General features: G+C 45.7%; 1 protein-coding gene across 1 annotated transcript; it reads left to right on the top strand.

Annotated features, from left to right (window-relative positions):
* The first annotated feature begins 74 nt into the window (after window positions 1–74).
* NEK9 (NIMA related kinase 9) lies at window positions 75–23,373 on the top strand. The gene is made up of 22 exons (XM_048947728.1): window positions 75–359; window positions 809–986; window positions 3,612–3,667; window positions 4,496–4,566; window positions 6,432–6,537; window positions 9,134–9,265; window positions 10,149–10,259; window positions 10,803–10,867; window positions 11,809–11,859; window positions 12,912–13,104; window positions 13,923–14,067; window positions 14,837–15,037; window positions 15,442–15,488; window positions 16,365–16,520; window positions 16,885–16,993; window positions 17,530–17,691; window positions 18,070–18,240; window positions 18,468–18,527; window positions 19,039–19,229; window positions 19,457–19,621; window positions 20,287–20,499; window positions 20,887–23,373. The coding sequence occupies exons 1-22, from the start codon at window positions 171–173 to the stop codon at window positions 21,007–21,009; spliced, it is 2,895 nt and encodes a 964-aa protein (XP_048803685.1). The 5' UTR covers window positions 75–170; the 3' UTR covers window positions 21,010–23,373.
* Window positions 23,374–23,715: the final 342 nt, after the last annotated feature.

Genomic DNA, 23,715 nt, shown 5'->3' with positions numbered 1-23,715 from the left:
CACGCTCACCGAGCGGCTCCCGCCTCGGGCCGGCGGGGGCGGGAGCGCGGAGGTCGGCGGGCGGCAGGAAGCGGTTCCGGGTCGGCGGCGGGAGCCGACATGGAGCCCGTCGGACGCGCGGGGCCTCGCTGAGGGAGCGGCCGAGCCGGGCCGCGCGGCGCCGCGCCGCCATGTCGCTGGGCGAGTACGAGCGGCACTGCGACTCCATCAGCTCCGACTTCGGCAGCGAGTCCTCGGGCCGGGGCGGCTCCCGCGGCGGTGGCGGCCTGCCCGGCGAGCAGGAGGAGCTGCACTACATCCCCATCCGCATCCTGGGCCGCGGCGCCTTCGGAGAGGCCACCCTGTACCGTCGCACCGAGGTAGGCCGGGCCGGCAGCCCTCCGTGCCGCGTCCTCCTCGCGCCGCCCGGCGTTGCGCAGCTCCGTGCCCGCGCCGCCGCCGCCGGCCGGGCTCCGAGGGGCTGCCGCTCTCGCACGGCACCCTGCGGCTGTGGGGGCGGATGTGCGACGTTCCCTTTATTGGACCGGAGCGCGCGCGGTCCATTGAGGCGAAACAAACGTTGTGTCCTCTGCCCGGAAGCCTCGTTCCTTTTCTTAGTGCCCCCGGCTAGGAGAACGGTTGCAGGGCGCCGTTCCCGGTGACACACGGCACAGCTTGGAGCTCGTTGTTGCAAAGAACCTTCGTCTGAAATCTGTAAAGGCAGGAAAGCCTGCCTGCCTTTCCCGAAACTTTTAATTTCCTGCCGTAAAGGCACGTTGCTCTCTTCAGAGTAACGTGTATTTAATTAAAAGGTGTTTTTGTGTTTCAGGATGACTCACTCGTGGTGTGGAAGGAGGTGGACCTGACCCGTCTGTCAGAGAAAGAGCGTCGTGATGCTTTGAATGAAATCGTTATCCTTGCTCTGTTGCAGCATGAGAACATCATTGCGTACTACAATCACTTCATGGATAACACCACGCTGCTGATTGAGCTGGAGTACTGTAATGGTGAGAGCCCTCCTCCCTCTTACCGCAGCAGGCTGCTGCATTGCTAAGTTACCGTCCTACACAGCCCACAGGGAGCGTTGCTGGGGCGTCCTCTGGGGGCAGAGGAACAGAGATGGATTGTGCTGCTTCCTGAAGAAGAGATTAAAAATCCTTCCGTGGTCTCTGCAGACAGTTCAGTGGGCAGTTTCGTGAGTGTTGAGAGCAACTGGTGCAACAGAAGAAGTGGCTTATTGATAGTGTGCGCTTCTAACCTGCCTTCTTTTGTTCTTACAGGAGGACAATAGGAGAAGAGTATGGGGATATTTGGGCCCCTCTGCCAGTACAGAGTGGGGCTGTTTTCAGTCACATAATCACCGAATAAAGGAGTCTGTTTAGAAGTCAGAGCTTGAAAATCTGTTGGCATGCTGCAATCAGGACTTCTTCCTGCCTTGTGCTGCCAGCTTCTATGTTTACTATTAAAAAAAAATACAGTCCCAGTGTTGATGGAGAAAACTTTAAAATTTCATCCAAGAGTAGATCAGATGGGGGCATTTGCAGCTTGCAGGGTAAACAGCCTGGCTGGGATGGAGAGGAGGAAGGATTTGAGATGAGTGTCTGAGCTACAACTGCTCTTAGCTGGAGATAGCATGTGGCTGGTATTGCTAGAACAGGAGACTGACTGGAGCTGGAGGCTGCTTCCTATGTGGGACAGCTCACCTGGCTACCTGTCTTCTTTGTGTTTAGGGGTTATCAGCTGTGGGTTTTTTTGGTGGAAGAGACTTACTGTGCACCGCCTTTGATAAAGAGCTTTTCCCAGGATTGGCTGAGGAGGACAGCAAACCTGCACAAAACGTTTCTGCCGAACATCTTTGACTAAAGCTGGTTTTGCCTCTCCCAGTTCACTGCTTTTCATTATGCTTGATGGAGTTCAGTGCCAGAGTAGGGAAACGTGAGCTCCTTGAAACACAGTTAGCTTTAGGAGTACTGTGAGAGCTCTTATCTGCCAAAATGTCTGCATGCTTGGAGCTGTTACAAATCAGAGGATTATGGAGAGACAGTGGGTGGTACTGATGTCTGTAGTGTATGTCAGTGATTCTAAACTCTTGCTTTGCTCTGAGATAGTAACAAGGAGATGAGTGTGTGGCCTGCCTTACCTGAATATCTACGAGTGTACTTTTGTGTGGCACAAAAGTAGGGGTGTGAAAAGGAGAAAACCTCATTTACACCTAAGAGGATGATGTTTGCTGAGGGCTGTGTTAGTTGTTGTACCCACTGCAGTGTGCACTTGTATTTGTTACAATATCAAGCACAAGATAATTTGTAATTCTTAAAGTAAGGCTGGACTTTTTGCTGTGGGACACTTCTCAGAACCCAAAAATACAGCTGAGACAAAAAGCATAGCTAAATATCCAAAGTCTCTGCTGTTTAATTAGCACCGCCTTTCTGGAGATGTGGTGAATATTAGCCCCACTGTACAAGTGAGGGAACTAACCTGTGCAAAGTTGTGTGTTCAGTGGTACCATAAGATTTGGATTTATCATGAAAATAAAGCCATTGCATACACCTGTAACAAATTTGGGGAAGAAATATTCTATTAAAAGAGACAAAACAGAAGAGAGAGTAGAGTCAAAAAGTCAAATGGGATGAGATGGAACAAAAAAAAAGAGTAATTTGGTTCTGTTTTGGTATGTGTGCATGGAGTTATTGATCATCTGAATCAAGAACTACTTATCCTTGTGCAGGATTTGGGTGATGTGGTACTTGGTGGGCTGCACTTTGGCTCAGAAAAACTGTCAAAGAAAGATGATAAAAATATCAGAAATGAGGAACAGAAAATGCTAAAAACCTCTGTACTCTGGATTGCAAGGAAGGAGGTTTGTGAGAAGAGGCATTTCAATTTTGGTTACATTGTGAGTGTGAAGAGTCACTCATGGATCATTTACATACGTGAACCTAAAGCTGCAAAAGGAAATGTGGTGAGAGAGGTCGTAGTGTGACAGAATGAGAGGAAATTAAGCAAAGGGAGCCTTGACTGGAATATCAGAATATTCCTACTGCAGGAGTCTTGTCTCTTCAAGGGGACAGAGCAGCCATTTTTTTTTTGGACATCTACAACAGGACAGACTCAGAAAACAAACAGCAGGAAGCTGTCTTGCACTACACCCAGGAGTACAGAACGGGGCCTGGTGTTCTGTTACTATTCGGATTTAAGATACATGTTGTCAACAGTTTGTGAATCCTTCATCAATGTATTTGACGTCTCAGATGGAGAGGCAGCTCAGATCAAGTGGGGAAAGGCAGTAATTGGTGCTTTCAGAGACTTCTGTGCATTACAGTGCTGGTGGGTTTTTTTTGGGTGTTTTGTTTGTTTTAAAATACATATATACTCTGCTGAAAACATAAGACTTCATCTCACATGATTTGGTGTACAGGTTAAATGTTTGCATATGCCAAGAAGCTAGGGAAGTTGTTAGATGGAAGAAGTTACTTTTGTGTGTGCCTGACTGGTGTAAGTGGAAAGCATGGAGAGGGCTGGTGTGATTCACTCGGACTTCAGTGGCATTTGAGCACTCGCAGCAGTAAGATAGGAGAGTAACTGCTGTCATTAACTAAGATGATCCTCTCTGTTTCTCACTCATATTACAGGAGGGAACCTCTACGATAAGATTCTGCGTCAGAAGGACAAGTTGTTTGAAGAAGAGGTAATCTGGGCTGGTTTCGGGAGCAGTGGTGCTAGATTTGTGTTCTGGAGCTTTGTTTATGCTACTTTTTCTTTTTTTTTTCCTCCATATCACTGATGGGAATTTTTTTTTTTGTAAATCTGGGGGTTGACATCCTTCCTCTTCTATTGAATACTGCAGACGTTTATGCACGATCAGAAACTTTATTTTCCTTCTTGGGCATCTCTAGACAATATAAGCTTCCAAGTGAGGAATAATGAAAGTGTGCACTCAGTTGACTTTTGTCATCCCATCATCTTGGCTAAAAATTGACTTCAAAGTCTTTCTTCATAGCTGGTACTCGGTTTGCCTCTTCACCATTTTCTAAGCTCTTTTCTGAGTAATTATTCTGAAGCTATCTCACCATGGACTTTTTCTTTAAAACATATATTCTGCTGTTTCTACCTCATGTTGAGATGATGGTTATACTTATTTCTCTTACATAATGCATTTCAGGGCCTTCTGACTCATGGTGAATATTGAATGATCACAGTTAAATTCTAGGAAGTTCAGTTGTAGATCTTTTCTATCGTGTCATTAACTGTCTTTGCTAATTCTTTTAACTCATTGAATTCTGTGTTGCCCGTCAGGACTGGCACTGTGAATGGCACTAGAAAATTCAGAGATTTCCAGAACAGGAAATCCTGAAGGTAGTGATACATTTTCATATTCCTGAGAGAGGATTGAGTGTGGTTAAGCCTTCTTGCTATGCCTCTCTGTGTCAGGGATGCCAAGTTTTTATTTTATTTTATGGGTCTTTTGGGGGTTTCTGTTTAAGCCTCACATAAGACTTTTATTCCTACCTTACAGATGGTGCTTTGGTATCTCTTCCAAATTGTATCAGCTGTGAGCTGCATTCATCGAGCAGGAATTCTTCACAGGTATGTGCTGCATGGCATACAGCTGAGGTAACGAGTGCACTTTGTGGATGTGAGTGCAGAACTCCTTTGAGTACCCTTTGCTTTTGCGTTTAAAGGAAGCCATAAGATTCTCTGTTCAAAACATAGCTGGGCTGCCTAGATGTTAAATATCACTTCTGTAAGGATTTTTTTGTTGGACTAAAAATGGTGTTCTAAGAAACGTGACAGAAATTTTGTATGAAAATAGAGCAGCTCTCTTTGCTGCACCTTTGAGAACAAAGAGTTAATCCATGTAGGAAAGGAGCAAATTGGTCCTTTACTGCCACAGCACATAAATGATGTTTGCTGAAGTGGATAGGAAGAATAATTAGTACTGGCCAAGGGGACTTCACAACTGCTGGACAAATAGTAGCTTCAGACCAATATGTGCATCCTTACCTGTCTAATTCCTGGAAGCTGACAGCAATGGAGACTGTGTTGGGGCTATGTTATAACGTCACTGAGATGAAGATTTGTCCCAGATTTGGCTAAATACCATGTAATCAGTCTGTTATTTAAGGAAGTTAGCAGGTGGTCGTGATTTAGACATTGACTCTAAGATTTTAATGTGAAGCTAAGTTATCTTTTTTCTGATGCTTTTGCTGTTTGGGAGGGGTAAATTTCATTGCTTACGTGTGCTTAAGAGTGCCCAGTGTGTGGGCAGAGTGAGGAGGTGGTGACGTTCTGGTGAGCATTGCCTACACAGACAGTCATTCTCAGCAAGGTTGGCTTGTGTGCTGCACAACGTCCTTCTATAACAAGCAGAGCTGTGTGAGGATGCTCATATCTTTGAGACAGCATCCTGGCTGCTGGCAGGCTGAATCTCTGGTTAATCAGCAAGTCTTGGTAATGAAGAATTAGTAGCTTGCACTCCACAAAGCGGTCCCTAAGTTTTTGACCTGAAGCAGATGTTGTGTCTGTGCTGCTTTGCAGTAATTCCCTGCTTTCTGGTGCCCATCTTTGCAGATGGTGAATGTGTGGCCCCACATCCATCCATAGCAATGAATTGAACAGTTATTTAAATGTTTGCAGTGATTTCCTTCTGCTGCAGACATTGTCAGAGTGACCCAGGACTTTGCAATGCCCCAAGGGGATGAAAGCAAAGTGCTGCTTTACTTGATATTGTCCTGATCTACACTGGGAAGCTCTTCATGGTATGTTAGGGAAAGGGAATGTTACAAAGTGTTGCCTGTGGGAAGCGTATTGTGCTGTGGGAGCTTCCTCTATATCAATAGCATTTTGTATTGATCTGTGCTTCTACGTAACTCCTTCAGTCTGGAACAAAATACTTGCAGTGAGGCTTCAAGTTATGCATTTTGTTGGCCATCAGCCTTTTGCTCTTTGGGGTCTGGTATGTCATGTTATAATTTGGACTTGTTCCTGAGCTGTAAGGTAGAGGGATGTTATGCTCACATTCTGGAGTAGCATCTGTTTTGCGCCGTGTTTATATTTGCATGCATACATATTCATGCATTTTCTTAGCAAGCTGAGAGACTTGGTTTGGATCTGCTCATAAAAACAGGGAAAATAAGACTTGTTCAGTGACCTTCAGCTGAGAAGAGATTGAGAGAGGTAAAAGAGAACCATCTTTGCTCTGTGGCCTTTACAGAGGTTTTTGGAGCCTGAGCTTTTTAGACTGTGTTGTGGTTTTGAGGGCATATGATAAAATATGGCTAACTGCTGTTACAGCCCTGGTAGCTGGGCTCAGACTGGCTTTGGAGAGCTGTTTGTGTGAGAGCTTGCTCTTAGAGTAGCAGTTACCTTATGGGGATGGGGGGTGTGGTAGTGTGTGGGAGACTGTGAAATCTGGAAGTATGTTTCAGCCACATTTCTCTTGCTTCTTCTAGAGATATAAAGACATTAAATATCTTTCTAACCAAAGCAAACCTGATTAAACTGGGAGACTATGGGTTGGCAAAGAAGCTGAACTCTGAGTACTCTATGGCTGAGACTGTGAGTATATGCTTTCTTTTGTGCAGAACTGAGGGTTGGAGTTTGTTTTTTCTTGTTTATTTTTCCATTTCAGCTCTGCATGCTTTGTAGAAGATCAGGAATACTGAATTTGTTTTCTGTGTTTTTCCTTCCTGTCTCCACCTAACTTATCTCACTGACATTGGTGTATTTGCTGATGTGTTGCAGCCTTCAGTTATCCTTGCTCCCAAGTTATCTTTCTGAGGTTTAAACCAAAGATAGGTGTCACTGTGGGCATGGAATTGTACCAGAGCCAGCATAACTACATTGGAGAGCACTGTTCTTTCTCTAGTACCTTGGCACTGTGCTTCCAAAGGTGAATCTACGTAACATGGAGGTGTAGCTATCTGAGGGCACGGAGACAGCACAGTCACAGCAATATTTCTAGCTCTCTCCCTCTTGGCTAGTTAAACCCAGTTCAGCAAGTTAAGTTAACCTGGTCATGCTGCTGTGCTAGCAGGACTATTTTGGCTCAGCTGTGCCTGAGATAGCTTGGATCTGTTTCCCTGACACTGCACTGTGCCATAGATATGCCTCTTGTCTCTTTAGTATTTAGACTCTGAACTGAATTACAAATTACAAAGGTGCTTCCTAAGGTAGATGTACAGTTTATTGGTAATGCTCTTGGTGGGTGGGAAAGCTTGCAGAACAAAGTAATTGTACCAGAAGGCCGTCAAATTTGGCTGTGTTCCAGACCCTGCCAGAAAGCAGTTTCACAGCCATAGTTATGAAACAGGACAAGCTGTATTGCAGGCACCTGAAAGGCTCAACTTAGATTTCCCAGCTCTGTTAATTTCCGTGGTTGCGCACTAGAGTTGGAAAGGGAGACAATGTCTGGATATCTCCTATCTGCTAAAGCCTTCATTGCAGGTTAGGATGCAAGCCAACCTGCACATCCCCTTACCAGGTCTTATTATTACATCTATGTAAGCTATTGGTGTTCTGTTAAGACGTGCAGTTACCTGCCAACTTCCTTCCAGAACATGAGCACTGTTGTGCAGTTGTACAGCAAGTGGGAACTCAAGGCTGCTGCATAAAGCCCTTGCTAAGCTGGGCTGTAGCAAAACCATTTGTTTTGTCACATTTTTCATGGCTTACTGACTTTCAGAGAAACTGCAGTCTGTGCTATGACTTTTCGTTTATTATTGTTGCCTGTGTTGGGTATATTCATCCATGCAACAGCTTTTTTATCCTCCATCCTTTTTTTGACTTACAAAAATCCTTTAGTTAAATATTTTCAACCATCTTTCTTTTGTATTTGCTGGCTGTGCTCCAGGCCAGCTGTCCAATTTGTGGTCTAATGACTAGTGGCAGTCTGGAAGTTGTGTGTTATAAAATGAGTGCAAACCATGTTATTGTTAATATTTTTCATCATAAAGTTTAGAATTGTAGCAGTCAAATCATGAATTTGTAAAATAGGTACAGCTTGCTTATTAAGTGCTTGTTTCTTCATTCGTTACTCTTCCTCCCAGTTAGCAAGGAACATATAGAAAAATATGCCTTACATTATCCTTTGCCTGAAAAAGATGTAGTGTCCTAGATCTTCTTGTGATATTCCATCTGGCTGAGGCTCTAAGCCTTCCTGTGGTTAGGGCTTGTGCAGCTCTGTAGCTGTCATGCTGTGTAAAAGGAAATGGAAGGTAGATGATGGTACACCAAATACCTAATAAGCACTTTCAGAATCTACCAGAGTCTAATGAAAGACAGCCTCTGTAGTCCTTGGAGTTTTGTTGAGAGAGTTGAAAGGACAGCTATAAATATTTCCCTTTTTTCTTAAATCTTGTCTTTTTGTACTATTTCAGTATCTGGTCGCTTGCTAGGAAACGATGTGAGTTCATGGAAGTACAATTCTTACACCTTTTGACCTGCTCTTTGTGCATCTCCTTTTTGTGACTTTGAGCTTTACCACTATTTCTGCTACAGATGGAAGGGCTTCTCTATTTAAGTGCTGAGTTCTTTCTTGGATTTGAGGCAGGGAACTTAAACCCTGTTCAGAAAAGCCCACTTCTGAAGTGTAAGCCTTTCAGGTAGGACCAGTGCCAGCTTTCTATATACTGACCCCAAAGTAAACCCTCCCTCCTCAGAGACAAAGTAGCCTTTGTCCAGTAGGACCTTGTCATCAGAGTGTCTTCATTGGTGCAGGCTGACAGCTCTGTTAGAAGGTTTGCTAGGTCCCTTTTCCATTAATCTCATCAGGATTTCTGTATAGCTGGCCAGTATGCAGAGCCCTAGTTACCCCCAAATGCAGTATGCTTAAGAGAGAGGCAAGTCCTCATTGTGTTGTTAAGACTGCTGTTCTGTTGAGAATCACATACTGCATCAGAACGTGAGCAGAGGTGCCCAGGATCTTGTTAGAAATGCAGGCACAGGCTTGTGGGTGAGGGAGGAAGAAGTGTGCTGCTTGTTCCCATCCCTCCAGCACATGTTGGGGTGATGCGTAACCTGTATCACTAATGCTGTGTCTGAGCTTTGTTGAATCCTGATGCTCATGAGCCTGTGTGAACAGGTGAGATGCAGAGCTTCAGAAGTGAAAACTGCTGGATTGGTTCTGATTTTTAAGTGTTCTTTTTTTTTCTAGCTGGTAGGAACTCCTTATTACATGTCTCCAGAACTCTGCCAAGGTGTGAAATACAACTTCAAATCAGATATTTGGGCTGTGGGCTGTGTCATCTTTGAGCTTCTTACTTTGAAGAGGACCTTTGATGCTACTGTAAGTCTGCAAACCAGGATGGACTGAATAACCTTATTTTTATCACTCTGAGGTACACGCTTGGCTCATAGCTTTCTTAATTCATGTTTTTCTTTCACTGTTGTTTAAATCTGCTGATTAAGAAACCAGTGGCTGGGAAGTGCTGCTTGCAAGATTTTCCCATGGGTGCTCCCATGGCCTTTGCCAAACCCATTCCTCTATAGCCCCGGGTTTACCAGATGCTGACTGCAGACTGTCCTGCTTGTGGGTGAAACATCCTTTCCTCCACAAGAGGGAAGTTTGTGATTGTGTACTTGGGTTTGTTTGTTGTTGTTTTTTTTTTTACCATTACTAGCTGTGTGCAATATTGCATAGGGAAAAACAGCCTTTGGATATTACAGGATTTGGTCCTGTTGTCCTTCCCCAAAGTTTGGGTGCAAGAGAAGAGTGGCCAAGCTGGCATGAAATGGTAAAAGGGAGCACTGCTGGCTGGAACATGCAATTTGACTGCTTGTGAGATGAGATGGCAAAAGCTGCAAGCTGGAATGGCACAAGATTCTGTAACCCTTAAAAGAACCATGTGAAAATACCATAATTTCCTGGCTGTAGTTCACATTAGCTGTACTGTGTGGTGTTTTATGCTGTGTAGGAGCTTGCATACAGAGAGGAGCATGTTCTCCTTCGACTGGTAGAGAATTTGATGACAAGGCAGATGTCACCGAGTCCGAGCTATCAGAGGTAGCAGTACTGCAGTGCTTATTATTAGGTTTCTGGAGAATCTGCAGACCAGGATGTGTCCTGATCAGAGAATGATGGAGACAATAATGGAGGCCAGCACCACCTCTCCCTCTGGGCACAGTACACAGTTCAGTTCCCTTACTGCTGGTTTTGGTTTTGTGCCTAGAATCCCCTGAACCTTTGTGTGAAGATTGTACAGGGAAATCGCGCCATGGAAGTTGATTCCTCTGTCTACTCTTGGGAGCTAATCCAGATGGTGAATTCCTGCCTCGATCAGGTTGGTGAGATACTGAATTGTCAGACATTCCTGCCCAGCTATGTAGTTCAGATGTGAAAGGGGATGATGTGCCTGTTTCAGCAAGAGGGCTGTAGGTGCAGGATAATCTCTGTGAGGCTTGGGGCATCACTAAGGCTGGGCTTCCTCCTGTTGTCTCAGGATGCCTTTCAGTCCTGCAAGCTCTGGAGGGATGCTGGATTTGCTCTGCTGACAACTGTTTTACAGACTCACAGAAGAAATTGTTTTCTCATGCAGCGTTATGGAGGTGGAAGCCTCATCTCTGTACAGTCTGGCTTTCTAACCATGACTGTAGATTTCTATAGGAAGTAATTTTTTTGCAAGCAAGGATAGTGTGAATATATTCAGAATGGGATATGCTGTAGTGCATATCCTAAACATTTATCCCAATTCATTCCAAATATTTAATTAATTCCTTTCTGTTTTGAGGAGAGGCGGGGAAGAAGGTCCATGCAACCTTGTACCAATGTATCACTGTAGATGATGAACATTTCCCAAAGAATGACTATTGCTCACTTCTTTCAGGATCCAGAGAAGAGACCCACTGCAGATGAGCTGCTTGAACAACCCCTTCTCAGCAAACGGAGGAGGTAATCGGATAGATGGTCTTGCCTGAAATCTGATCAAGCCAGGTGGTAGAAAGAGGAGGAGGGTTTGTACAGGCTACTGGCACTTACAATTCTGAAGCAAAGTCCTTAAGTTAATTTGTGCTGATGTGAGGCACTTTTTGAAGTATACTTCATCGTCTTTAGGAGAGAAGTGTGTTTTTGCTTTCTTCTTTTCTGGTCAGTTGCTCTGCTTGTTGAGGCATGGCTACAGTGAGAAAGATCTCTGCATTTCTGGTCTCAGGAGCTGTTATATTGAGAACTTAGAGGCATCCTGTTCTGTCAGTCCTTTGAGGAATGCTGGTCTCCGCTTTTCAGATCTCTGAATGAAGTGTTACATTTAGACCCTCCCAGGGTCATTGCAAAATGCCTTTCATAATACATATCTCACACAGCGTAGACACTTGTACTTTTTTTTCCTGTACCTCTTTCTTCCTGAGAGAGTTGTACTGAAAATGGTTAATTTTAGCTTAGTTTGACCACCAGCCTGCACACACTGTCTTTTTTTTAAAGATAGAACAGTATTTTGGGCTCTTTGGATCCCACTTTGGTTATCAGTCCTTTATACTGATAGTGTTTTACTTGGTGATCAATGAAGTTTGAATTTTGTCTTGCTATATGCACCACCATAAATCCCAAACCCTTATAAAATACAGCCCTTTAGGGTAATTCTAGTGCAATATGGGTATAGGTTGGCCAAGTTCTGGGATTTATCTGGTTTGTTCTTAGCACTTCTGGAAGTTTGCTAGCTCTGTGGCACATTCCTTCTGCCTACTTCATGTATTGCAGTGAGCTCGTAAACAGCTGCTCCAAGAGGGAGCAGCAGTTTATAGGAAAGGAAAGCAGTCTATGTGTGTGCTGATTATCAGTAAATTGCTTTGGGAGATGTGTTGTTGTTTCCTAAAATGCTTTTTGTCCTTTGGCAGAGAGATGGAGGAGAAAGTCACACTGCTCAATGGGCCAAATAAGCGACCAAGGTAATTATTTTGGCACATGTTTGGAAAGGAAGTCTGGGTGGAACAGCTCACCAGAGAGGAACTTTGCTGAGAGTGTTAGTCTGTGACAACCTTAATGGAATAAAGTTTCAAGGAGGTCCTTAAATGCTAAGAATTAGACATATTTGTTACATAGTTGTCATCCCACATTTTACTCTGCCTATTAGATGCGTATGTATGGCTGGAACCTTACCTCAGTAGGTCTTACACAGCAGTGTATTCTGTCCTGCTGGGGACGTAGTCTTCACAACCTAAATATCTGAGGCTGTAATGTAGGTCTGCTTTCAGGCAAATTTCTAGGAGCAGGAGAAATGTGACCATCTGAATGTTGACTTTGAAATGGTTACCTTTCAAAGTCTGGATATATGCAAAGAACTGGATATATGCAAAAGTTCTGCTTAGTGAAGGAGACAGCAATACATATCACATGTATACAGTTTCTGTGACTTGTATATCTGTTGAATTACCACAGAATTTAACCTTTCTTCCTGATAAACTCAATCACTTTATGTGAGGCTGTTCCAGTTCACGAGTTCACAAACTGTTTGATCACGACTTCCATTTCGCAATCTGCTAGTGAGTTGGTTCTGCAGTGAAGAGTTGTATCTCCCTCAAATGGAATGCCTGTAACTTAAATAAAGTGGAGATAGGGGAAATTTAGAAGCTTTTGAGCAAGATTTCGTGACTTCTTTACAAATGACAACAATTCCATGGCAATTCATTGAAAGCCCAGGTGTTCTGTTGTTTTTAATGATATGAAGTTGGATTGTAGGCTTTCTTTAACAGTTGCTGGAGGCTGTTTTCACTTCTGCTCAGAGCTGTATTTGATCCTGAGCCAGTCTATAACAGTTGAGGCCTCACAATGACTGAATGAAGAGAGCAGTTTGTGAAAACACAGGCTGAGAATGGTTGTGAAGGACTGCAGCTTGGGCCTGGGGAGACCAGCAGAGAGAGAGAGCAGTGGGAAAATGCATGATGACAGTGATATGGAAATGATTAAAAGCATGTGTGTTTCTGGGGGGGTCCTTGTGCAGGTCGAGTACCGTGAATGAGGCTCCCATTGCAGTGGTGACTTCACGCACTAGCGAGGTGTATGTCTGGGGGGGTGGGAAGTCCACCCCCCAGAAGCTGGATGCCATCAAAAGTGGCTGCAGTGCACGCCAGGTGTGTGCTGGTAACACTCACTTTGCTGTGGTGACAGTGGAGAAGGAGCTCTACACTTGGGTGGTAAGTGAGAGAAACTGCAGGAAGGGGGGATGGTGGGAAGGGAGAATCAGAATCCACCAACCGGTCATGAGTGTGTTAAATTCGGGTGGGAAGCAGCCTGGAAATAGAGAAATTTGATTGCAGTGGATGCTGCAGGAAGCCATCTGCTTTGGCACTGACTCAAGTCTTCCAGGACAAATGTGCTTTTGGGTGAAGTTTTTCATAGTGCTGGGAGGTGCACTGGAGATTGGTTGTGAGCCTAAAGGATTATAGGTAGATGTGTCAAGTCAAACATCTCTTCTTCTCCTTTCTGATGACCAGAAGCGCAATGGAGGATTTGTGATATACTGTTGTCTTTGATGTCACTTGTGGATGTTCCTGCAAAAATGCCCATTGAAATCTTTAAGCTAGCTATTCATATTTTAGTTTCAGCTTCAACACTACTCAGAGTTGTTTTTTTGTTTTATTTTTCCCTTTTTTTCCATTAGACTCAGTAGATCTTTCTGCTTTGGTGACATTTATATAATGGGTTTTTTTGCAGCCATTAGGGTTTAGAAATGCTGATTAAAAAGCTGAAGGATGAATTGTACAGAAGTGAATTCTGTAACTTGGCAGGTGAGAAGAGGGCAGGGATTCCTCACCAGTGCTTGAACCCACCAGCTGGTGGCCTGAGACCACATCAGTTATTTGTGCAAAAAGTGTTGTCACTTAGCTAGCAGTCTCTTCCCTAGAGTATTTAATGCTTTCTCTTGTCCTGTGCTGTCTTCTGTTGTTCCTGGCACCGTGTCAGGAGTTGCAGATACATAACCTTACAGATGTTTGGGTTTTTTTTCTTGCAGAATATGCAGGGGGGCACCAAGTTGCATGGGCAGCTGGGGCATGGGGATAGAGCATCCTACCGGCAGCCAAAGCATGTGGAGAAGCTTCAGGGAAAAGCCATTCGCCAGGTGTCCTGTGGAGATGATTTCACAGTATGCATCACAGGTGAGAGATGGAAGGGTACCACCTCACTTTGCTGTGCTCTGAACTCGTTTGCCTTCACAGCAGGTCAGCAGAGCAGCATTATGCAAAAAGGAGAAAGTTCTGTGTGTTACCTAACCTTCAGTTTTGTGGACTGAACATTCAGTAGTGGTGATAGATGAAAGTCATTGTACATGGAAAGCTGTTGACTCCCAAGAAATCTGGGTGATTTTTTTTTGTAAGGATGCATCTCTTTTTGATGATGAAAGTGATGGTTGAGCACAACTCCTTGTGGCTGTGCAGCATCCATACTCTTATCAGTGCATATGTTGTTTCTCACACATACGTTGTGTTAAAGGCAGAGGAGCCTGAATCCAAGGATCTAAATGTGTTTGAAACATTTTTTTTAATTGTGTGAGGAAGGGGTGCCTTAATTATGACAGAAGCTTGGAAAAGCTCAGGTTTTGACAGGGATGAGCTCAGATGCTCAGCATGCTGGAGGACTTAATTAGGCAGTGACAGGGTCAATTTGTGGGTTTCTGTTACAAAGTGTGATAGGTTCAACCGGAGATTTTTTTTACACCAGTGGCCTGAAAAAGCTGCACGTTGTGGTGCATGGTCATCAATTTTAGTGTGCTTAAGAAAGAACTCCATAGCCTCCTGATGACATTATTCTGCACAAAAAAAGGGAAGTGATTAGAGAAAATAGGTTGCTCTGGCCGTGTCCTAAGAAATTAATGTGCAGCCTAATCAAAGCTCTGTGTGCTAACCAAGCTTCCATTGCCTCCTTCAGATGAGGGCCAGTTGTATGCATTTGGCTCGGACTATTATGGATGCATTGGCATTGACAAGGCTTATGGCTCTGAAGTACTTGAGCCCCTGCAGCTGGATTTCTTTCTTACCAACCCTGTGGAGCAGGTCTCATGTGGAGATAACCACGTGGCAGTGCTGACCAGGAACAGAGAAGTTTACACATGGGGCTGTGGAGAGTATGGTAGGTAGAGTCTCCCTGGAACTTAAAGGCACTGGGGCATGCCTGCTCCAGAAGGCAGCATGGTGCAGGTGTGTAGTGCTTGGCCTGGGTGAAGGCTGTCTGGCATGTGCTGTGGGACAAAGAACATTGTGTCTTTGGGGTTTTCTTTCCTTGTGAGAATGGGAAATGGGACTGAGTCCTTGAGACCTCTCTCTGAGAAGCTCCAGGGCACCACCTGGCTTTCTTGTGAATAGAGAGTCATTCTGTGAATGGGTTCGATTGCTTTGAAGATTGGCAGGCAATCTGTGTAGGAAAGTGGGTTTCTAGTTCTGTGAGGAGATTTGGGACTAGGGGGAGACCATACAATTTCGTAGGTGAGGGCACCTGTGGGGCCCTTTCTGACTGTTCTGTTTTCCCTGATACAGGGCGCCTGGGTCTGGATTCAGAAGAAGATCACTGTACACCTCAGAAGGTAGGACCGTGACCACTTCTTCCCAAAATCTGCATGGGCCTAACTCCAAATTTGTTGCTATTTGGAAATGTTAGCTACCCGAGGCTCAAGCAGGGTTTTTGTTTTGGTTTTGTTGTGTTTGTTTGTTAAGGTATCATAGAGTTTGCAAGGGTTTTGTTTTCCTTTACTCACTTCATTTTGCTTCATTTATCCCTAGAGATCATGGCAAAGGGATGTGCTACTTCCAGACTAGCCAGCATCATGACTTAGAGCTGATGTCCAAGCTGAAACTGGAAATGCTGAACTTAGTATTATAGAAATCATAGGAAATACCAAATTGCATGCGGCAGGTCTGTACAGGAAACTTGCAACACTGCAAACAAATGGGAGTCTTTGAATTTCACTTAATGTGTTAAAGATGAGTTCAAAGTAAAACACTCTTGAAACGTGGTGCAATGGATAATTAAAGTAAAATAACCCAATGAGGGTTAGAAACCAGCAAGGCTGTGCCTGGTAGCCAAATTTCTGCAACCACATGGTGTCACACCTACATAGCACAGACCCAGCCCTGCTTGGCTACCTGATGCTGCAGCTCATAGATGTCAGCTGACTGGGATGTGTGTCTACCACATTCTGGTTCCTCTGCTGGATCAGAGGTTTCTGCACACAAGATCTAGGACGCCTTGAATTTCTGCACTGAAATTCTGCAGAGAATTTCAGTATGCTATAGACTTTATGGTATTCTTGCACTTGTACTCAAAGCAACTGTACTAGGTGCTGTTAGTGCCCGGACTAGCTGAACCACTGTTTTCTAACCCAGTATGTTTTTCCTATGCTAGCTTCTATGTAGCAGTGGTTGGGATTTTGGTTTTCTCAGGGTGTGTTTCTTCCATACAGGTGGACGTTCCAAAGACTTTGAACATTGTATCCGTTCACTGTGGCTGTGATGGGACCTTCCTGCTCACCCAGACTGGCAAAGTGTTGGCGTGTGGACTCAATGAGTTTAACAAGCTGGGCCTGAATCAGTGCACATCAGGGATAATTAACCACGATGTAAGTGCATTTGGGTCCCTGACTCCAGCTTCCAACAGCCGGTAGCACATGCGGGAAGAGAAGTCCTGCAACAGGTCTGTTTAATTTGTGCCAGTTTGTTAGTTCCAGACCAAGACAATGGACACTGATGTTGTGGGGATGGGCAAATTATTCCTCAGCTTGCTGTCTGCCCTGTGGTCTTGTCAGATCTGAGGTAGTGAAACACAGTGACTGCTCCAGTGTAATTGGAAGCTGGCAGAAGTTTTCTATACCTGTGCTGGAGGACTGTCTAGGTTAATGTGGTCTGCCAAGACCTGCTTGAGTGGATTGTAGCTGATGAATGTGTTATTCTTCACTCTGTGCTTACCCATACGTCTTTTCTCAGACATACTGTGAGGTACCCTATGCTACTTCCCTTACTTTGGCCAAGCAGCTCTCCTTCTACAAGATCCGTACCATTTCTCCAGGGAAGACGCACACAGCTTCCATTGATGGTGAGCCACATATTAAGAAACAAATACTACTTGCTTCATTCCTTTATGTCAGCTTTGCCCTTTCAGCCTGGCTTCTCTTGGTGAAGTGGTGCTATCAGTGCAATGATTGCCAGGCCCTTGACCTTGAAGGTTATGTTCTTGGTATCAGAGCTCATGCATGCTCCAGGAACCAAGATTTCCCATTCCTCAACTAAAACAGCAGCATCAGCTGCCACAATAATCTTCTCTTTTCTTTTTTTCTTTTTTGAAAAAGAGGCTTTTGAAAAAATTATGGCAAATCCACTATCCTCTGGGATAGTGAAGGAATCATTTATGACTGATGTCACTTGAGCAAAGCCTGATTCAGCCAGAGGAACTGGGGAGGTGTTTCCAGGTTGAAGCTTTTCCTCTTGAGGCAAGCACTGTTCCGTCCCAGTCTGGCTGGCTTCTCAGCAGAGTCCTTTCTGGTTATGGGCTGGTGCTGCTAGTTCTCTGCATGCATGGCTGCTTCCAGAGTTGGGCCCTCGCTGTGACTGTCTCCTCGTTCCTCCTCTCAGAGCGAGGCCGCCTGCTGACCTTCGGCTCCAACAAGTGCGGACAGCTTGGTGTTGGGGACTATAAGAAGCACCTGGGAATTAACCTGCTGGCAGGCCCCCTGGGGGGTAAGCAGGTGATCAGGGTTTCATGTGGAGATGAATTCACCATAGCTGCTACTGACGGTGAGTGGGTCTCTACGAGGTTGTGGTGGGTTCTTTTGAACTAAATCTGCAGGGTAGTTAACTGGTTCCCACTGTGCGTTTCCTAGCCCTCCCACAGTACTGCTCTGAAACTTATAAGTAAAATCATCCTAGACTGGGACTCTCTGCCCCAGCCACACTGTCAGTGCAGCAGCAAGCATTTTCTGCCCCGTGGGCTGCAGCGCTGGCTTGCAGGATGCCTAATAGATTTATTGCTTTGTTCCTCCCATTGGCAAAATGGAGCTGGCTGATCAAATACTTCAGGACAGCAGTCACAGAAGAGAGGCTGTGGTCCCTGTAACAATTACGGGCCAACAGGGAGCAGGCAAACTGAGTCTCTTGAATTTCTCTTTTCTTCAGACAACCATATCTTTGCCTGGGGTAATGGTGGGAATGGGCGTCTGGCAATGACACCGACAGAGAGAGCACATGGTTCTGATATTTGTACCTCATGGCCTCGGCCAATATTTGGATCTCTGCATCATGTTCCAGACCTGTCATGCCGTGGCTGGCATACCATCATCATTGTTGGTAAGTGAAGTTTAGGAGTGAAGTTTAAATTTTGAGATCTTGATTCTGATGATTACTTGCCAGGGACAAGACTGTAAATCCTGCCTGGGAGCAGCCGGGTGGCTCTGAGGAATGTGGGAAGCAGCTCTGAGCTCTAGGCCTCACAGTGCTGCCTTTATGTGCTGTTTGCAGGAGTTCCTTTACTTTATATCTCTCTAACCAAAATGATATTTTTTTTTTCCCTTCAGAAAAGGTGTTGAATTCTAAAACCATCCGCTCCAACAGCAGTGGCCTCTCCATTGGTACTGGTGAGTAATTTGCCCTGGGGAGCTGTTCTCAGTTCAGCTGTTCATTTGAGTGTGCACAGTTTGGTTCTGCAGCATAGTTTCTCTGTTTGAAAGGCTTTGCAGAAATGCTTAAAGGGAGGAAATGCAGTTGCAGTGCCTGGGGGGGAATGCATCAGGCTGGAGGGTGGAGAGAAGTGAAATGGGGCTGAGAATCTTCAATTTGACAAGGAAGAGCTGAGAAGAATTTGCTGAAGGGGGCTGGTAAGGGAAGGGGGGTTATGAGGCAGCTGCTGGAGAGGTAGAGTCCAGTTTCCTGGACCTGTGGGAGTGGCCACGGTGCTGCAAAAGACTGCTGTGAGTTGTGGGAAGGCCTGCAGGGAGTGTTAGGAGATAAGCAGCTGTTGAGGGAGATGCCACCAGCATGCGCTTTCACCACCATGGGTACACAGCCCCAGTTTTTCTGCTCCAGATGGGGTTTGGTGACAGGAATAACAGAGGTGGGAAAGTGCAAACTTGTCATTTTGTTTGCTAGTGACTCAGAGCTGCACCACTGGAGGAGGAGAGGAAGAAGAAAATGAGCGGGAAGCAGAAACTCCTGATCCCAGTGGAGGCTTTCGGGGAACCATGGAAGCAGATCGTGGGATGGGGGGCTGGATCAGTACCACAGAAGCCAAGGGAAGCGACAGCGCTGACATCAGCTCCTGCCCTGGCTGGCTGAGGAAGGTAATGTGGTATTTTAGAAATGCCCTGAAATGGGGCTGAAGATAGGCAAGTGGTTCCACCTCTGCCTCTAAGGGTTGCTTAGGAAGGTTCTCAGATCTGTAGTGTGTGGGGAATCTTTTAGGTCTAGCTGCCTTTCTTACCACAAGAGGGTGCTGATGCACTGATTGAGGAGATCAGATCAGCTTTGGGATGGCAGACACCTAACAGTCCTGCTTTGGTGTATCCAGGAGCTGGAGAATGCTGAATTCATTCCCATGCCTGACAGCCCTTTTCCTATGAGCATGGCATCCTCAGAGCCTGAGAAGGAGACTCTCCCTTACCAGGAACTTCAAGGACTCAAAGTGGCTCCCGAGGAACCTACTGGATTCAACAAGCCCAAAACAGAGCCCTGGGTAATGTTATTCAGGTCTTTCATAGTGAATGCTTGGCCGGAAGCTCTTGGGAGCATAATTTTGAATTATGGGGAGAGCTGGGAAGAGGGTGTTGGACTGCCCTAATTCATCTGGATTAGGAAAAGAAGGTTGTTAAAAAGAGACAATGCTGCAAAGAGAGCAACTTAGAGGAATCTAAAATGTGAAGCTGGGACTTAGCCAAATGGAAAATAATGAGATCAGTTGTATGGAAAGATGTGGTTAATTTAATAGAGAGGGAAAAAAAAAAAAAAGAGAGAAACCTGGAGCCCAGGAGTCTAGCAGAAAATAAAACTTAGAAAGCAGAAATTGCTGTGTGGAAGTGGGACTGACGTAGGAAATTGCTGTTAGACTAATTCCAGGAGTTTTCTGCCCAGAGAGGAGGTGCAAATTCCAGGCTAAGGGAAAGGGGTTAGACCAGGTTAATTTTGGTGAGGATCAGCTTTTCCAAAAGAGGATGTTAGTGGCTTTTGTACAGAAGACATAACAGTAGCTTGGTGACCTAGCTTCTACAAGTTTGGGAAGTCAGCAGCTCATATGAGGTGACACTTCCTGTGCAGGCTTTCTTCTTGTGGCATACAGAACTGGCCTAAAGGTTCCTTCCCTTTCATTCAAACGCAGTCTGACTTCTCTTCTTGTCTCTGCAGCCTCCTTGCCCGAGTCCAGACTTGCCATGCAGTGAAGGTAAGGCTGTGCCTCCTGTTGTGGGCTGCATGTGCAGTGCTCTTCAAGCAGAGGTGGAGCACCTCCGAAGCCTGGTCTTACAGTGTCTGGATGACCAGAAGAAGCTGCAGCAGGAAACCCTTCGTCTGAGTGCCCAGCTCCAGAGGTTCTGCAGTGGAACAGAGGGAATGCAGCAGGTGAGGATCATCACCTGAGTGCACATCCATGCTCAGGACTTAGTCCCCTGATCCTAGTTCTGTGTAGACTGCAGAGAATGATGCAGCTTTTAACAGACCCGTCCATATGAGTAGAAGTGTGTTGCCTGATTCTTGGTTGAGCTGCTGATTCAGGCTTTGTTAGTAACAATGAGACTGAAGCCAAGAAGCCAGTTTCCATTGGGGACAACCCAGTTCTTGAGGGACCTGGGATTCCCCTTTACTTCTCTTGGTTAGAAGAAATCAGCAGTCAGATATTCTGGAGAGTCCCAACTGGATGTGGAGAATAGGAATCATGCCTTGTGTAGCTCCTAGCTTCTTTGCAGCTGGTCCCAGAGCTGTTAAGAGGGTTGCTGTGTGTTTTGGCAGGTGGAGGTTCATTCCAAAGGAACCCAGACAGCCAAAGAGGAGATGGAAGTGGATCCAAAACCTGACTTGGATTCAGATTCTTGGTGTCTCCTGGGAACGGACTCGTGCCGCTCCAGCCTCTAGTCTCCTGAGCCCACTGGGATCCATCTAACTTCACAGCACACTAACTGAATGCAGAGAGCGGCTTTCCTGGCTTCAGGTCACTCAGACAAGGAGCGAGGCCGGAGGCTCCAGAGCAGCATCCACGTACGTTTGATATGAACCAGGAGTGATTCTGAGAGGGGAAGGGCCTCTGAGCTCTAGGCCAGCTCAGTGATTGAAGCAGCAGCAGCTCCTTTTTGTACCTTATCTGTCAGTTCTGCACATGAAGCAGTACGGCCCCGTTACGGTGACAGCTCCGGCAGCAGGCCCTTTCATTGTTCCACTGCTTCCTGGGAGCTGCCTTTGGGACCCCAGTATTCATCGCTGCATCTCTGAGAGAAAGAGACGTGTTTTGTACTGAAGCTGGCTGAACCCTAACACTCACCACCTTCACTTTAGAGGGGTGAAGGGCTAGGATCCTGTCCCTGCCACACAATAAGGCCCAGCCAGTGAGGCTTCTCCTCTCTGCTCGGGGGCTGAGGGAGCAGAGAACATCTCATTCTGGAGGCAGTGGAGATTTTCCTGTAAGGGAGATAATGGCAGACAGCATGTCCCTGGCCCCAAGGTGCAGCTTCTGGCCATATGACTGTGTCCAGTGGCCTGTACAGAGAGTTTAAAGGCCTTATTCTGGGTGCCTAGAGCTCTTCAACTTCCAGGCAATGCACAGAGATAAGTGAATCGGGTGCAGTTTCTGACAGCTGTAGCAGGGACTGATTGAGATGGGATCTCTGGTACTTGGTTTCAGACCACCTGCTTCCCAACCAGATGCTGAGCGTCTGGTCCTCAGACTAAGTCATGCATTTCTTGCTCCAGCTGTCAATTTGGTTTGGGTACCAGAGCTTCTGGTTTCTTGGCATAAGCCTGTAGCTGCTCCTTGCTTGGCTTCTGTTCTGCTTAGCCCCTGGTGTGGGTGTGGGAAGAATCGGTATTTTTCCACTCAATGTTGTGATGAATCTGGAATGCGTTTTCCTACCCAGAATAGGTCATTAGTGCTGTGGTCACAGGATGCAGCCTTCCCCTATGACCACGAACGATCAAGACTCTGTCTGGAATTCACCTTCTTTCTAGAAGCAAGAGGTTTTCCCAAAGAAAATTGGAGATGGGAAGAGGCATGGTCTGCTCAGGGTTTCCTCATTTCCCATTAAAGAATGAAGTAAATTTTATTTCCCACAAATTTTTTAGCAAACTGATTCTGAACTAAGCTTTTGGGAGTGGTAGGATGACTGGGAGAAGCTAGCCTCCCTTCACTCTATGTGAAGCCTCCAAGGAATCCTGAGTCCCTCTCACCTTTGCTGTGAGAGTGGAGTTATGATTTCATTAAACAGTCCCCATCAAAGACACGTCACTAGAATTGTCTTAGGTCAAATGGAGCTGGTTATCCTATCACCTCTTCTGGATGTCTTTCTTTGAGAGACTGTCCCTTGGGAGCCAGCATATTCCCCCTTTGGGTCTAGAGGTGGATGCCAAACCGTTCTCCTTGTAATTTATGCTTCTTAAATACTTATTGGTGCCCCTTGCTTGTATCAAGTGCAGTGTCTACAGTGCAGAGTCCGGGGCAAGGATAGTACCCACGTGCCTGTCTACCCCTAATGAAAAAGGGCAGGAGGACAGCCCTCCTGGGAGATGGCATCAGGTGCTCTGTGTGGCCACATTGCTTGGTTGCCCTGGTGACTCTGCCCTCCTTTCCCCTCGTGTGTTGGAGCCAGTTCTCAGGTTAGGGGCCCGGCTTGAGGGTTGTTGTTGCATTTGGAAATGATCAAGTTGGTCATGTTGCAGCAGTGCCTTTGAGGAGCAAAGAGTTGAGCCTGAGCCATGTCCAACAAGCAAGCACCAAGCTGATGGGAGTCGCTCTCCTGCAGTGCACTGCTATCCTCATTTCTCAATGCTCTGCAGTTGGGAAGCTGGGTGCACAGACTGGATTCCCCTTGGATCTAGTGGAGAATTAGGGTCCTGACATAGGGTGCCCTGTGCTCCACAATCTCAAATGTGCCTTAGAGGATTCACGCTATCCAGGTTGTGCCTGTTGCAGACCACAGATTTCACACCAGCCAGCTATGCAACCAAAAAAGCAGTTTAAAGCCAGCACCTTAGTCATGGGCTGAAATTGGAAGGACAAGTGGGCAGAAGTGCCTCTGAGCAGTTTCAAATCCTTTTGACTTCTCCCCTTCTTGCAGTGCTAGCTCCATACGTGTCAGTCTCCTGCTAGTATTGCTACTGAGTTGTTATAGTGGAACACAACTTTTGCCTGCTCTGACACTCTGGCTGAAAACTAGTTTGTCGTCTTTTTTTGAAAGGTTAAAGGGTGGAGTGGTTTGGAGTTTCTGTTTAAATAAATGTTTAAACTCATTTGCTCGTGTTCGGATTTCTTTTTGCAGAAGAGTAAGGGGAAACATGCATATATTATCAGAGGCATTCTGTTGTTTGATATGGTTTTTTTCTTACATGTTCTGGAAAGATGACCAGAGGACTTACAGGTTCCTTTGCTATGGGAAAAAATGTCACGTTCTCTGATTCTTAGGAAGAAAGAAAAGAAAAAGGCCCTTTTATTGCTGTATCTCTTAGTGACGTCAGGGGCCCTTTGTGTGTGTGGTTTTTCAACAGTTTTAATGCCAAGTGGGAAATGAGTAACAGGAAGAGAAAGGTTCACAGGGAAGAAGCACCTGTTTCTCTTGAACAGCTCTTACTGAG

The sequence above is a fragment of the Lagopus muta genome, chromosome 6 (genome assembly GCF_023343835.1).
Source record: "Lagopus muta isolate bLagMut1 chromosome 6, bLagMut1 primary, whole genome shotgun sequence".
NCBI lineage: Eukaryota > Metazoa > Chordata > Aves > Galliformes > Phasianidae > Lagopus > Lagopus muta.
Note: the sequence above shows the minus strand (reverse complement) of the source record. Positions and strands in the feature narration are given on the sequence as shown.